Source organism: Monomorium pharaonis, chromosome 11, assembly GCF_013373865.1.
Source record: "Monomorium pharaonis isolate MP-MQ-018 chromosome 11, ASM1337386v2, whole genome shotgun sequence".
Classification (NCBI taxonomy): domain Eukaryota; kingdom Metazoa; phylum Arthropoda; class Insecta; order Hymenoptera; family Formicidae; genus Monomorium; species Monomorium pharaonis.
In genome coordinates, this window is record NC_050477.1 from 848,121 (window position 1) to 861,681 (window position 13,561).

At 37.3% G+C, this 13,561-nt stretch overlaps 1 protein-coding gene across 5 annotated transcripts in view; it reads right to left on the bottom strand.

Moving 5' to 3' along the window:
- Positions 1-13,561, bottom strand: part of LOC105834808 (forkhead box protein D1) — a 43,368-nt gene that overhangs the window by 17,153 nt on the left and 12,654 nt on the right. For all 5 annotated transcript variants that reach the window (XM_036293664.1, XM_036293667.1, XM_036293666.1 and 2 more), the window contains exons 2-3: positions 8,751-9,262; positions 4,665-4,782 (exon numbers count right to left, since the gene is read on the bottom strand). In XM_036293664.1, the coding sequence (XP_036149557.1) occupies positions 4,665-4,782; positions 8,751-8,804 (172 nt within the window). In that variant the 5' untranslated portion in view covers positions 8,805-9,262. The remainder of the gene's footprint in view (positions 1-4,664; positions 4,783-8,750; positions 9,263-13,561) is intronic.

Below are 13,561 nucleotides of genomic sequence, written 5' to 3' on the forward strand. Positions count from 1 at the left end.
TAGTAAATATGAAACGCGAGCGGCCTGTTTTGCACAGGCGTCGTGCCCGCCATCGCCTGGCATTGATTAACCGGGGGAGCTCCCTCGGCGCAATCGTCAATCACGGGCGAGAATGTAAATCAGCGAAGTCGAGTCGATTACCTAATTAGAGTAGATGCGAATTTTTACTTTTCGATGAGGAGACTCGACCGCTACTTGCGATTTTTGATATGTTGAATTAAAAGTTCAATTTTTTCCTCCATTTTTCACGTCATCCCTCCAACGACACGAAATTATCTTGGATAAAATTATTAACATTAAAACACGATCAATCTATCAAAATCATCTTTAAATTTCTTGTTTTGAATTACAGAGATTAGTAAAGTTGATTAGAACTTATGTCAATTTTAAAACGACATTCAAAATGATTATGTAATTTATGCCAATTTATTTTCCTATTCTAATTTCAGAGTTTTGTATATGAGGTGCATAAATACATCAAGGTAATGTTACTTGTTTCAGTATTAATAATAAGAAGACAACGTTATTTTAAAAAACGCGTAGGCATTCCTAAATAATATTTGTTAATTTTTACTAAAAACATCAACTGACAAAACTCTGTAAAAAGAGAATTTTTCTAAACACAAAAGTAAATTAAAAAATTTTGTTTTTATACAAAAAAAATTATTTATCGTTTTATTAAAAATAATTATGCAGATGAATGTACAGTGAATACATTATCGTCACTAAATCTTTTCAATTCAATTCTTGAATTCAATTCTTTACTTGATTGTCTATATAGTAACTCGTTTTTTTTTTTACAAATTAATGATTCTAAATTTCTTGTTTTACGGGGACATCTAATTACCCTAATAGTGTGGTAAAATAACCATTACTTTACGCTGAAGTACATTACGCGGCTTATCGCGAAACTTTTGCGGCTTCTGTCAATTTCTGTAACGCCGCAGCGAAACATAGCGCCGTTCGCGATAACGTTATTCGCGCGCGATATCCCTTATCGCTAAATTAACGATCGTTGTTTACTACGCCGTATTTTTATATGATTGCATTCGTGACCCTATTTCGAAGTAAATAAACAGGGTCATCGATCCAGATTTTCCTTAAAAAAAGAATCTGTCCTCAAAAATACTTGTCTGCCCACGTCCAAAAAAGAGAAAAGTATTACATTAGCAACCTCATTGTAATATCTGAACCAAAAGGATTGCAAACAAATTAAAAATAATGTTGGCACAATTGTCAGAACTTATAAAAATCTAACCAAGGTGCGTGTGAGAAATATGTGAGAGATTACTTTTCCATAAACACAACAAATATTAATAAAGTGTTATATTAATTTTAATAAATTTCTATTATATTAATATTAATAAAGTTTCCAATATCTGTACGTAAAATAATTTAACAAAATATATTCTGCCTTTCTAGAACAAAAATTTTCTGAAATTTGCTTTTGAAAGTCAAGCATATCACGTAACAGTAAGATTCATTATGGGAATTACATTTGGACGTCTAAATTTTCCCGCTCACACAATGGACCGTATAATATAATCAAACTGCGGCGCGCAATGGCAATGTAATAGTAATTAGATCAGTGTATAAGCGATAATCGGCTCTCCTATAATTAGACATGTTAGCTATTTCGTACGACTTTATCGTGCGGCCTTTATTGCCTCGATAAACTTGCGCCGCATAGTATAATCGTTGTTAAACGACGAATAGAGGAGTGCGAGCCATGACCCGTCGATCACACGTCGCGCGACTTTTATTTTGTTAAATTGACACGAACATTCTTCACATTTCGAGTTCGGCTTGTCTCAAATTCTCCCTTCCTCAAAAATTCACCAATTAAAAGAAATTTATAACGCGTGATCTTTCTTCTTTATTTGATCATTAGCCTTTGTCATCATCTTTTCATCGTTATTATATATATCTTTCAGTTTTCAACACTACTCTGTCACATTAAATTGTCAAGTTTCACATCAGCGCAGAATCAACCTACAGAAAATTGAAGTTCTTTCTTTCTTAACAGAAATTGCCAATTTTTAGGAAACATTCATATTTGAAAGCAACAATCATGTAACATGACAAAAATTAAATCCCTTCCGCGAAAAAATAAGTGAGAGCTACAAGGCTTGAGGGCTTGAGAGAGGACGCGATTGCCGATACTTCTTCTCCCGGTCGTCGGAATACCAAGTCTAAATGCGAACAGCGCGACGTCCAAAGTCGCGGCCTCCACGGCGGAATCCACGAAGGAGCTGTCGTCGTTGAACGATACGTCAACCTCTTTTCGCCCCGAAGAGAGAGAGAGGCACGCGCAGCCTTCCCGGATTAGCGACCATAACTCTTAACACGCCGGCGCTCTAAACACCCCGATTCACGCGACGTGAAATCTAAACACGCGACGCGACGCCTCGTTGCTACCGCGCATCTTTCCCTCTTGTTTCAGCATCCGTTTTCTGGACCGCCTGGCGAGATCTCTCGCCTCGTAATCGCTACCTTCGTTAGGCAAGCTTCGAAACTCTTGCGATCACTTTGCCATATTTTGCATAACGATCGAATCGTCAAGTGATATAATCGAGCGAAATTGACAATACGTAAATAAGGAAAAATTTGAGAGAAGAGAGATAATGTTTCACCCTTTAAACTAACGTGCGTATTTAATTTTTTATTTCTAGCGTGTCTTTCCTTTTCATTTTCAACCCGTTAGAAATTATTCATATGTTAATTATTTATAAAATAAACTCAATAGAAATATTCAAAAATTGTACATACTGATAGTCAACAAATAATATCAGCAAATTTGTTAATTGTAAAAAAGACTTGTAACGCGATTGAGTTCTTTTTCTTTATTATTTGATCATTAACTTTTATCGTAATCTTTCATCGTTATTATATCTTTCAGCTCTCAGCACTGTTATATTGCATGAAATAATTAAATTTCACATGTGTACGTTTTATTTTATTTAATAGTAAATTTATAATACAAACTTTGATGGAAGCCATTGAAATTTATATTAGCTTTAATTATCTAGTGTGTACTAAATTCGATACGAGACGTTAAATATAATAACCACCAAGTATTATATTTAACATATACACCACAGTAACAAACGTGACGGCCAACGTCAACACGCTGCGCGCATTGTTAGTTCACAAGTGCGGGAAAGTACACAAAAATAATTCCCTTACTGGTTGACTCGCCCTTCGAATGAATATCTATTGCGCACATTTTTTTTTCCTTTTGATAGGCTTATCTCGGCCGGGGCTCGAAACTATTAGCGCGATCATCTTCCCGACTCGTAATCTGCGTAACACAGAGAGGACATCGATACCCGTCTAAGGTTTCACCCCCTGTAAGTAAGAGGCCGACGGGATTAATCGGGCGAGCGGGAGCTATGTCGGCGAGGCCGTATCTCGGTCTATCTATCTATCCGGACATTCAGCGATTAGCGAATAATAAAGACCCGGTAACACGAGCCCGACGACGAAGAAACTTCTGCTTATCGTTCTCTCCCTCTCTCTCTCTCTCTCTCCTCCCCTCCTTTCTCTCTATTATCCTCTCCGTAAATGTTCCTTCTATGACCGACCGACTCGACGATCGCACGTAGAAAGACGAGCCTCGGCCCTCGGGCAATCGTATACCGCGACGATACAGTCGACCACCGTTCGACGAGAAGCCCGTCTCGATATCCCGTCGACAACGAGGAGGAATGAGAGGAATGCTACCCCAGTGAGAAATAGTACGATTCGACGTCGAAATGATGTCGAATTCATTATCGTTTCTCGCTGGGACGCGTGCACCGCGCGGCGATAACGAATCTTTCCCCCTTTCCCGGAGAATCTCTCGCCGGATTACCGCTCGGAGAGAGTCGACACTCCGCCGAAGAGTGCGCGGAAAGGTGATACGCGTGACTTCTTTCGCGAAGGACCGCAATTTTGTAAATCTACTCTGTCTGCCGACTCAAAACATATATATATATATATATATATATATATATATATATATATATATACGAAGACACGCGGATCGCCGAACGTTAAATCATACGGCGTTTCGTCGCCGCGTGATAAATCGCGGGGTATTTCTATCCGCGCCCCGCGGAATTAGGTGCGGCGGCGTCGTCGACGCCGACGATCTCGTCGGTGGATGAGACAGAGAGACTCGCAGGGGCGAAAGAGAACGCGTGACTAAACGCCGCGCGGAAAGATCGGCGCTCTCTTCTCGCGGGCCGCTCGCGGTGTGTATATCATACACTCTCTCTCTCTCTTTCTCTCTCTCCTCTCCTGCTTCTCTCTCTCGGGAAAGAGGCCCTCCCTCGCGCGACGCCGAGCACAGTTTTGTATTATTAGAACGCGGCCTTTAGCGACAATCCGCTCGGCTTCTTTCCGCCGACGCGGGTCGGGAATTCGCCCGGAAAGATCTCGCTACTCTCTCTGTCTTAATCCATTTTTCTTATTCATCAATCAATTCCGAGGTAACTGCTATATAGAAGACAAAAGTATCTTCAAATTAATTAATAGATCCCTTTCGCAATCGGCGATAACTAAAAAAATGTCCTTGAATGATAAGCCGAAACGATTCTTTTTCCCCTCGGCTTATCACGATGTTTTAGAGATAAAGTGTGGAAGCCATAAGGCACGTAACGGAAGTAATGAAGAGGATGTACCTTGATGAAGAGACGGCAAGGGCGACGGCGGCGACAGCTGAAACGGTTCCTGTTTGATTTTCAGGGAATGAGTGCAGTGTACCGAGGAGTTCATGTTGCCATTCTCCTGCTGCAGCTCCTGAGAACACCAATCACCACATCAAATTAATAAATCTCGTCCTCTTTACATTTTTTTTTCCGGAGAAAATTGTTCGCACCTCGGTATTATTCCCGAGATTGAGATCGTATTAATTTCGTATGGTAATTAATTAATTAATTACTGTATGGATGCCGTATTAATATAAAGTCAATATACGTTACAAATTATACAAATATGGAAAATTAATTTTTTTGCAAGCGAGGTGTAAGTTTTTATTAATAAATAAGCATATATATTGGACATGATCCTATAACGTTATTTGATTAATAAAATTATTTACATTACATTTCGGAATTTTGCCACAGATTATTCAGTACTTCACGTTGCACAATAAATAATCAATTTCTATATGGATGTCATGTTGGTATAAAGTCAATATAAAAGCATACAAATATGGATTATTATAATCCATAAATAAAAGTTATATTTCCATAAGGATTTTAAATAACTGCTACTTTTTTACAAACAAATGAATGAATTAATTACAAATCACGGACACAAATGATGTAGCGAGGGCTATTATTACTCGACTAAAAATATCGAAAGTTATAATTTAACTTCACTAAAACTTCAATAAAAGTGATTTGATTTTATGTTAGATATATTGGTTATTCTACGGAAGAATCCGAAAAGGACAACATGGATGTTATAAATCTTCGATAAAGGATGGCGCATCGAGGTAAATTAACGTCATCCTAAAATACTCTCTAAAACATAGTCTCTTGTAGTAGAGTTTGAACAACGGAGGTAAACGAACCAAGGAAATTGCGGTGGGACAAATGGCAACAGTAAAGAAGTTCCTTCGAAGGAAGAAGAGAGGAAAGAGAGAAAGAGAGAGAGAGAGAGAGACAACAGAGCGGGCAGGCCAAAAGACTTTTGGCTTAGTGCTTGCGATGTTTGAAGTGCCGTCACCGGAAGCTTACAAACACCTACTCGGTGTTGTGACATCGTATTATGCTGGGGCGAAACTTACGGTCTCACTAGATCGTTAATTTGCGATCCGGTTTTACGGGCCTTCTAAGCCGCTTCGTGAATCGCCGAGTCGCGAAATTCGGCATTGAACGAAAAAGTAATTAATTACAGATACCTCACGTTTTTTTGCCCAATGTATTTGATTCTTTTTTTATTTTTTATGAGATATAATATCATAGAATTATTTTCCGTTTTCACAAATTCGATTTTCTTGGAAACAAAACATCAAAAAGATTTAATTTTATACCTTATCTTTTCCCTTTATTTTGTTGTTAATATTAATAACATTTTTGTTGCAATTTTTATAAATACAAGATTTACTATTAAGATTTTAATGCAAAAAATCAACTTTTATAAATGTACTAATTAAATGTGTATGAGAGAAAAAGAAAGAGAGAGGGGGGGGAAGAGATCGTTAAAAAAAAAATTATAATGCAATTTTTATCGTACCAAAAATAATTTCGAAGATATTTCGAATCTTATTGTTTCCGGTGAGAAATCGTAAAATTGCAATCCTCTTATGTTTGTTGCGTATATTTGCTTTCATGACCATTCAAAAATCCCGTCGTAATTTACAAGTGATCGACATGGATCAACGACAAGACGGACAGTAGCATTTTATTATCGAAGTGTCGATAAAAAGTATCATTATCATTTGTCACGCTTTGCTTCGCATGATATTTTCGCGTGATACTAACAAAATATTCTCAGGAAATATTTAAACCAATCCTTAATAATCGATGTCTCGATATTTTCGTAAAAAAAAAAGATATCAAAGATTGGTTGAAAAAAGTATCGGGGGGAAAGAATAATTTTTTTCTTTAAAATTTATTAAATATTTTTTTGCGCTAATAAGAAAAATCGTTAAATTCTTTAATTTAAAAAATTTGGAAACTCCGATGTTTTTTAAATCAACTCGCCTATCTCTCTTTCGGTCAATTTACATAAATAATACTGAAGTCAGTGAAGATTCTGACCATTAAATAATGGACAATAAATCTGAAAAAGGGTTATCAGAAGTCGGCATGGTAAATGATGCGCAAAATTAAATACAACTTTAGTGATCACTGAAAATGAAAGGCAATGTCAAATAATGTTATTAATGAGGCAGCAAGTATATATATTTATGTGTTGTTAAATGGAATATAAATCAAGGTTTAAACATTCGATATCTGCTTGCAAATTGAGACTGCTTTTTTTACTACAGTTTAATGTATAATATTTCCGAAATGATCCGACTGTTGAAAATTCTTTTCACATCCAGAACATTCACATTTTCCCAACCAAAGTCATCGCCGTGATGCATCCTATTTGGTCAGTGATTACAGTGACTATTTCTCTGTATGTAACTTCGATGTTTGTAACATGAACAATTAGATATAATAAAGAACCTTCATTTAATTCTTAATAAAAAATTAAATGCATTAATTGAATTATTAAACTATGATACATCTAATGCAGGTAATAGACTAACAGCCAACTAAAAAGAAGAATAAACAAACTTTGGAGCCACATACAAAAAAAAATTGTCTTTTTCTCATTCTAGTTGGCTAGGATCGAATCATAATTCTTTACAATATGAACAATTAATTTATTGATAAGGACACATAAGGATCTACTCCGACAGGTAAGGATTTACTCCGATATCATTCTATCACTGAAAATGACTCGAAATTCAGCTGGAACATTTGGAATGTGATAATTAATATTGGTACATAAATTTAAACTTCAATTAAGATTGCATTTAATTTTGCGCGCATCGTTTATCGCGCTAATTTCTAATATAGTCCTCTTTCAATTTATTGTTCATTATAAAATTAAAAAAAGATTGATCTTGTTCTGTACACTCTTAATGATTGAAACGATCAAAATACCTAATTTTTTTACGAATATAAAGGAGCTTTAATATTTGTTCTTCTGCACTTAATTATCTCATTGAGAAATCCTTGAGAAATCGGGTGGTCGAACAGCGAGCTAACGAACGGACGGTAATCAGAGTCGCTATCGATTTTTAGATCGTGTTCGCGAAGTCGATCGTCGCACTAGCGGATCGATCGATGAAACGACACGCTCGATAACCCAGTTTTAATCCATTCAATCGAATCACGTCGTGGAACCGCGCGCGAATGTCGATGCTGAAATCTGCGACGTCGAAATTCCTCGCCGAATAAATCTAAATTCTATCCTAACTGTGTGCGTGCTTCTCCTCTTTGTTATTTCTATAACTCCAAAGTCAGCGACGTGTTTTTTTCCGAGATGTAAGGAAAAAAGGGTGTAAAGTGAGTGTAAATAAAGAGAATTTATTAAGGCGATTGGTCACAACGGATTCTTGCTGAAGCTGCTCCGAAATATAATGCGAAATTGGCGCGAAGCGAATGTCGTAGAAGATGTGATTTGCGTTGTGAAATTTTCGAGATCACGACCCCCGGCTCTCTTTTTCTTTTTTCGTTCCCCTGTTGAAAGATAAGACGTGAGCGTGCGTGACGACGTCGAATCGCCTTTCGCATCGTTCCGCGAAACAGAGAAAAACTCTATGGAAAAAAAAATCAAAAAGCGAATGACAGAAAGAGCGATTGCCGAAATGTAGATAGGATAATGACGGCCCACTGCTTTAGCTGCTTATTATCATTACACAAAATTACAGACGCACTTCAAACGTCCCATTTTACTCCGACATTCCCGAATAAAACACGTTAAATTCCTTATTCAGCTTCGCAAACGTTTTTCAATCGATCCTCTGCGCCGAGCTGTTTCACACACAAATATTACGTCGTACATCTTAAATATTGCCCGATTTAAATCGATACCGAAAACATAAAAAAAAAAACGTCAAGCAGTTCTGCTTAATAATTAGCGTCGCTAATTATTATCGTTTATTCCCGATTTCTTTTGAGGTTTGCCAGATCCGTTTTACCAAAATTTGTTTAAAAAAATGTTTTGAGCTTTAAGCCGCGAATTCTTTTTTCTTTACTTACCCCAGAAACAGGGATGATGTGCGAGACCATCCTGGATCTGTCCACGTAACTCATAAAGGCGTCGGCCGTCGCATTTACCCGATGCTGCTGCAGCTGCACCCAATCACCGGTCGGGCTCTCCACAATTGCACCGCCGACGATGGGCCTCGACAGATAGGGTACAACGATGCCTCTCTCCGATTTATCGAGTCAAGATTTGTTTATCGTCCGGAATCTGGTTTCACTGACACTCGGACGTCGTGCGACAAACAAATCGTTTCATGCTCCCGAAATCGTTCGCGGTAAGCAAAACACATTCGTTTCACACTGACGACACACAATTCGCACAGTATCGCAATATCGTTAAAGAAGGGTAAAACTGTCCTTTGTATACGATGCGGGAAAGTACATCGCAAGAGCCGATGCTGCGATCTCGCACCTTACATCTTCGTGACGGAGCGTTCGTGGCGGCCGCGAGCGCGAACAGATTTCGAAGGGTTCCCTTAAATCGGAAAGCACACAATCGAGAAAATCTGTAACAGAGCAAACGTACGTCTTCCATAAATTTCTGTAATGCGTTTACATGCGATAAAGAATTGATTAGGAAACAATTAAATCAATCGTTTTAGGAAAAGTGCAATATGCGTTGCATTTAATAAATCTTTTCATGTAAACTGTCATGTAAAATAAAACAAGTGTCGAAAAATCGCATTTCAATAAAATAAGTGTCGGCGATCAAATTCAAATTCTCAACTTCGGGCAAATGGGACCAAATTGAACTTTTATGATTTTTTTGGCAAATATTGCATTATATTTCAATAATAAATGCAATTGCAATAATAAATTAATGCATCTCTTTATATATTTTTGTTATTGTATAGAAACCCGTAAATGCATATTGAAATGCACATGGAAAAATGAAAATTGACTTTTGATTCAATCAGAGAATAAAAAAAAAAATCCAACAAAGCTTTTTCGCGTTTAAACATATATTTAATATAAACATATTATGGAGTTCATGATTATTTTTTAAATTGTACACAATTGTTGAAAATTATGAGTAATTAATCTAGTTTACGTTAATTGTTATAACACTATAATTGCCGAGGAGCATAAAAACTTCTCTAAAGTATCAGTAATCTGCAATTTTGACCGACTCGCAATCTACGCACAACATCGAAAAAAAGCTGATGCAATCATTAACGTAATTCCGTCCGGGAATCAGGTCAGCTGACTCATCAAAAATATCACACATTCGCTGGTGTCAAAGTATAATAAGTATAATAATAATTCAACGTACATAGTTTTACAATTGATAAGAGGAGATTAACTTTGGTACTTCGTCGCGGTCCTCGGGATGCGGCAAGAAGAAAACCAAAAAAAAAAAGAGAGGACACGTCCACGAGGTTGATTGTCGGAGCGTCTGTTATCAACAGACACCGTGTCGAAGTTTGTCGAAAGGGAAGGGGTTTAAAACGACGTTCGCGGTATCGAAATTCGGGTTTGCAGCGTGTTCTAAGCGAGCAGCGACAAGACACGCTACTCGCGGCCGTCGGCGACGATGCACTATTTTCACGAGAAGGCCAGCGCGAGGGACGAGAGACGAGACGAGACGCGTCTCTCACACGCCGCCGCCGGTTTCGGAGGGATGACGAGCGCGCAACAGCTGAGCACTTAGCGCCCTTAGTGACGACCGGGTGGAAAGGGATCTCCGGGTCCCCGGGGACTCATCGGGACTTCCGCCGGCGTTCGCGACGGAAAGTGAGGGAGAAAGAGAGAGAACCTCGACGCCTCTCGTCCGTGGCGTCGTAAACTTTGCTCCGATCGCGGTGTTTACGATTTTTCGGGGTCATTCCCCTCTTTAATTTAGCCGATTCCCTAAGCCGCCTCTCTAAAAACTCTCGGAAATTTTTGGACAGCCTGTCGCGATTACAAGGCGAGTTAATGAAACGCCCTTATCAATCATTCGCACAGTTAACCGGGCCAAAGATATTTATATATCTGTTGACGGGAAATCGTCTCACACCGCTCGCCCCCTCCCCCTCGCCCCCGCCCAACTTCCCTAGCCCATCGATTAGATTATGTGTTTGTTACATGTAGGCGACGTTATGTTTTTATAGATCTGTCGCTAATTCGTAATCCGCTGTAATTCTGTTTGTAACGAAAGGTCTGTTGCGAGAGGTCGCGAGCGATAAGAAACGTGTAAACAGTTCTAATCAGAGGTCTCAACGTTTTTTGGTTTCTTGCTAATGCGTTTACAATCTCGAATGTATATGTGTGTCTCCAAAATTGTCTCGAAAAAGAATCTGATAAATAGGGATCTTATTTACAAGAAAAATTAAATTTTTTTAATGGAAAATTAGAAAAGTATCATTGTAATGCAATGTAATAAAAGTGTCTTAAGATTTTCGAATAATTTTGTTTCTTGTAATTGGCAAAGCTGAAGAAACCCGTCCCCGTAAAGAGATACGCGCGCGAGTTCAACTTTGCAAGATTAAAAATGTTACGAAGAATCAAGGTACTTGTACATTTATTACGCATTGATGAAACAAATTAATACAAATCTTTTTATCAAGATCATTCAAATTTTAAAATACGGAGATTCTCTACATTTTTCTATATTTACCAAGTTGCATCTCATTACGATAATTACTTCATTATGTACGAGTGACCCTCGCGTATGTGATAAAGAAACTCCGTTTTTTTCTTTAGTGCAAAAATTGTGCGGTCAAATTCTAATCTCAATTTCTAATTTAATATTCGGGCTTCAGATTCGGGCCCAATCTCTAATTTAAAACGGACTTCATAAAATCTTCTACCCTTATAAAAATGTAATACTAGGCAACATTAAATTGATCAGTAATTATTACGTGTATTTTGAGTATTAAAAGTACTAACAGCAATGCTTAATTACCGACCGTTTTAATACTGACTTATAGTATTACATTTGTATAGGGATATCTTACCTAGTCTTACATTATTATACTTTGCTAGACATAAATAAATAATAACGAAAATTAATAAAAACGAAAGCACAGATAATACAATCTATATATTTATTTAGAGATTTATTGCGAAAACTCACTTTATTCGTGGCTACATCTTCTAGCCCCTGTAATTATATTTATAAATTATCCAACTAATTAATAAATAATAAAGAACGTTCAAATGAAAAAAGGGAATACGATTACTAATATAATTCTTACATTACATTTTGAGCTGCTGAAAGAAATCGGGGTTTTAACTAAACTTTTGCAAAATTTTCACACATTTTAATTTCGGATTTAGCGGAGATTTAATTGCTTCGCGCCTCGGCGCGCGCGTGTGTGTTTGTGTCCGTGTAGAAGCGTGTTTCGATGCAAAGTGACGATGCGCTGACGTTAGTCGGAATTCACGTGAGTTCCTCGGAGCGGGCAAGAGGGCAAGCGGCGCCGATCGGCCGGCCGCCGATCGGCGGCGATACGTCAACTCTTTTCCGCGGTTTAAATGGAGAAAATTCCGCTTATCTTCGTAGACGCGCGCGCGCGTTACATTGAAAGAAGAAGAAATATTTATCTCGCTGTTTAGTAAACAGCCGCCCGCGTCCGGACCGCTACAAATCGGTCGCGACCGATCGCGGAACCGAAGTTTGTAAACTCGCGCGCCACCGCGAAGTCTTTGAGAGATAGCCGAAAAAAATGTATACGTACGCGCGGCGATGATTTACTTCTTTCTCCCGTACGAGCGATAATGCGGAATTTCATTCATCGCGCATACCTCGCCCCATTCTCTCTCTTTCTCTGTCTCTTCTGCCGTCAACGTTCCGTTGTTTCCGACCTGATAAATCTACGAAACGATCCGATTAAGTTGTATTAGTCCATTCCGTCATTGAATTGTTCAATCAAATTCTTCTCTTCAAAAGAAAGTAGATAACGTTAGCGTCACCACGCAATTCTAAAATTTTTACGAAGAAAAATTGCTACGTAATCTACTGTGGAAATGACGCATCGATATTATTTGTTTCCATTTTAATTAATTTTCTAGCTTTCTACGTAATGTCAGATACGAATAGAGAATTGTGATTTAACGGAAAAGACAATTTTGCTGGAGCGTCTAAAAATTTTTACATAGGGCTGAGAATAATTCTATTGGTTCAACATCATTTAATGCAAGAATTATAATATGTAGTTAAAATAGAACATTCTTCATGCTTTGTTAATTTATTTAATAATTTGTATTATAATTGTTTTGAGTGATTTAATTTAAAAAAATTACGACATACTAATTTAATATAAATAATACTTTTCAAAATTAACTTTTAATTTAATTTAATTTAATCTTAACATAACTTCAACTTGAATAAATTTTTTGTTTACATAAGTTAACGTAAGTAAACTGATTTTGTTATCTAATCTTATATAAGCAAAATAATTATGTAGGACACTCAAGCTGAGATTATTAAAATGTCAAAACCTTGATAATTATGCTTTAGGCATTCTTCATAATTATCTCTATGCTAAATTTTTAGATATTGCGGCGAACTCATTCTTTCATATAAATATATATTTAACACTAATCTCCAAGAATACACTGATTTTTAGATAAGATAAGGTCTTTAATTATAAGGGGATGTTTTAGAGCAACGGTGAAATGGTATTCCAAGTTGAATAAACTCAAAAATCTTTTACTAATCTTTTGAATGATTCATCCTTGATATAATTTTGATTAATAATATCGTTTACATGAAATTACAGATATGTAAGAGCGCGTCGCGGCACCCGCCGTCGCTCACCGTGCGAGGCATAATAGAGATCTGTCTTTTATGCTTCGCCATAAAAAAAGAATGTAAAGTT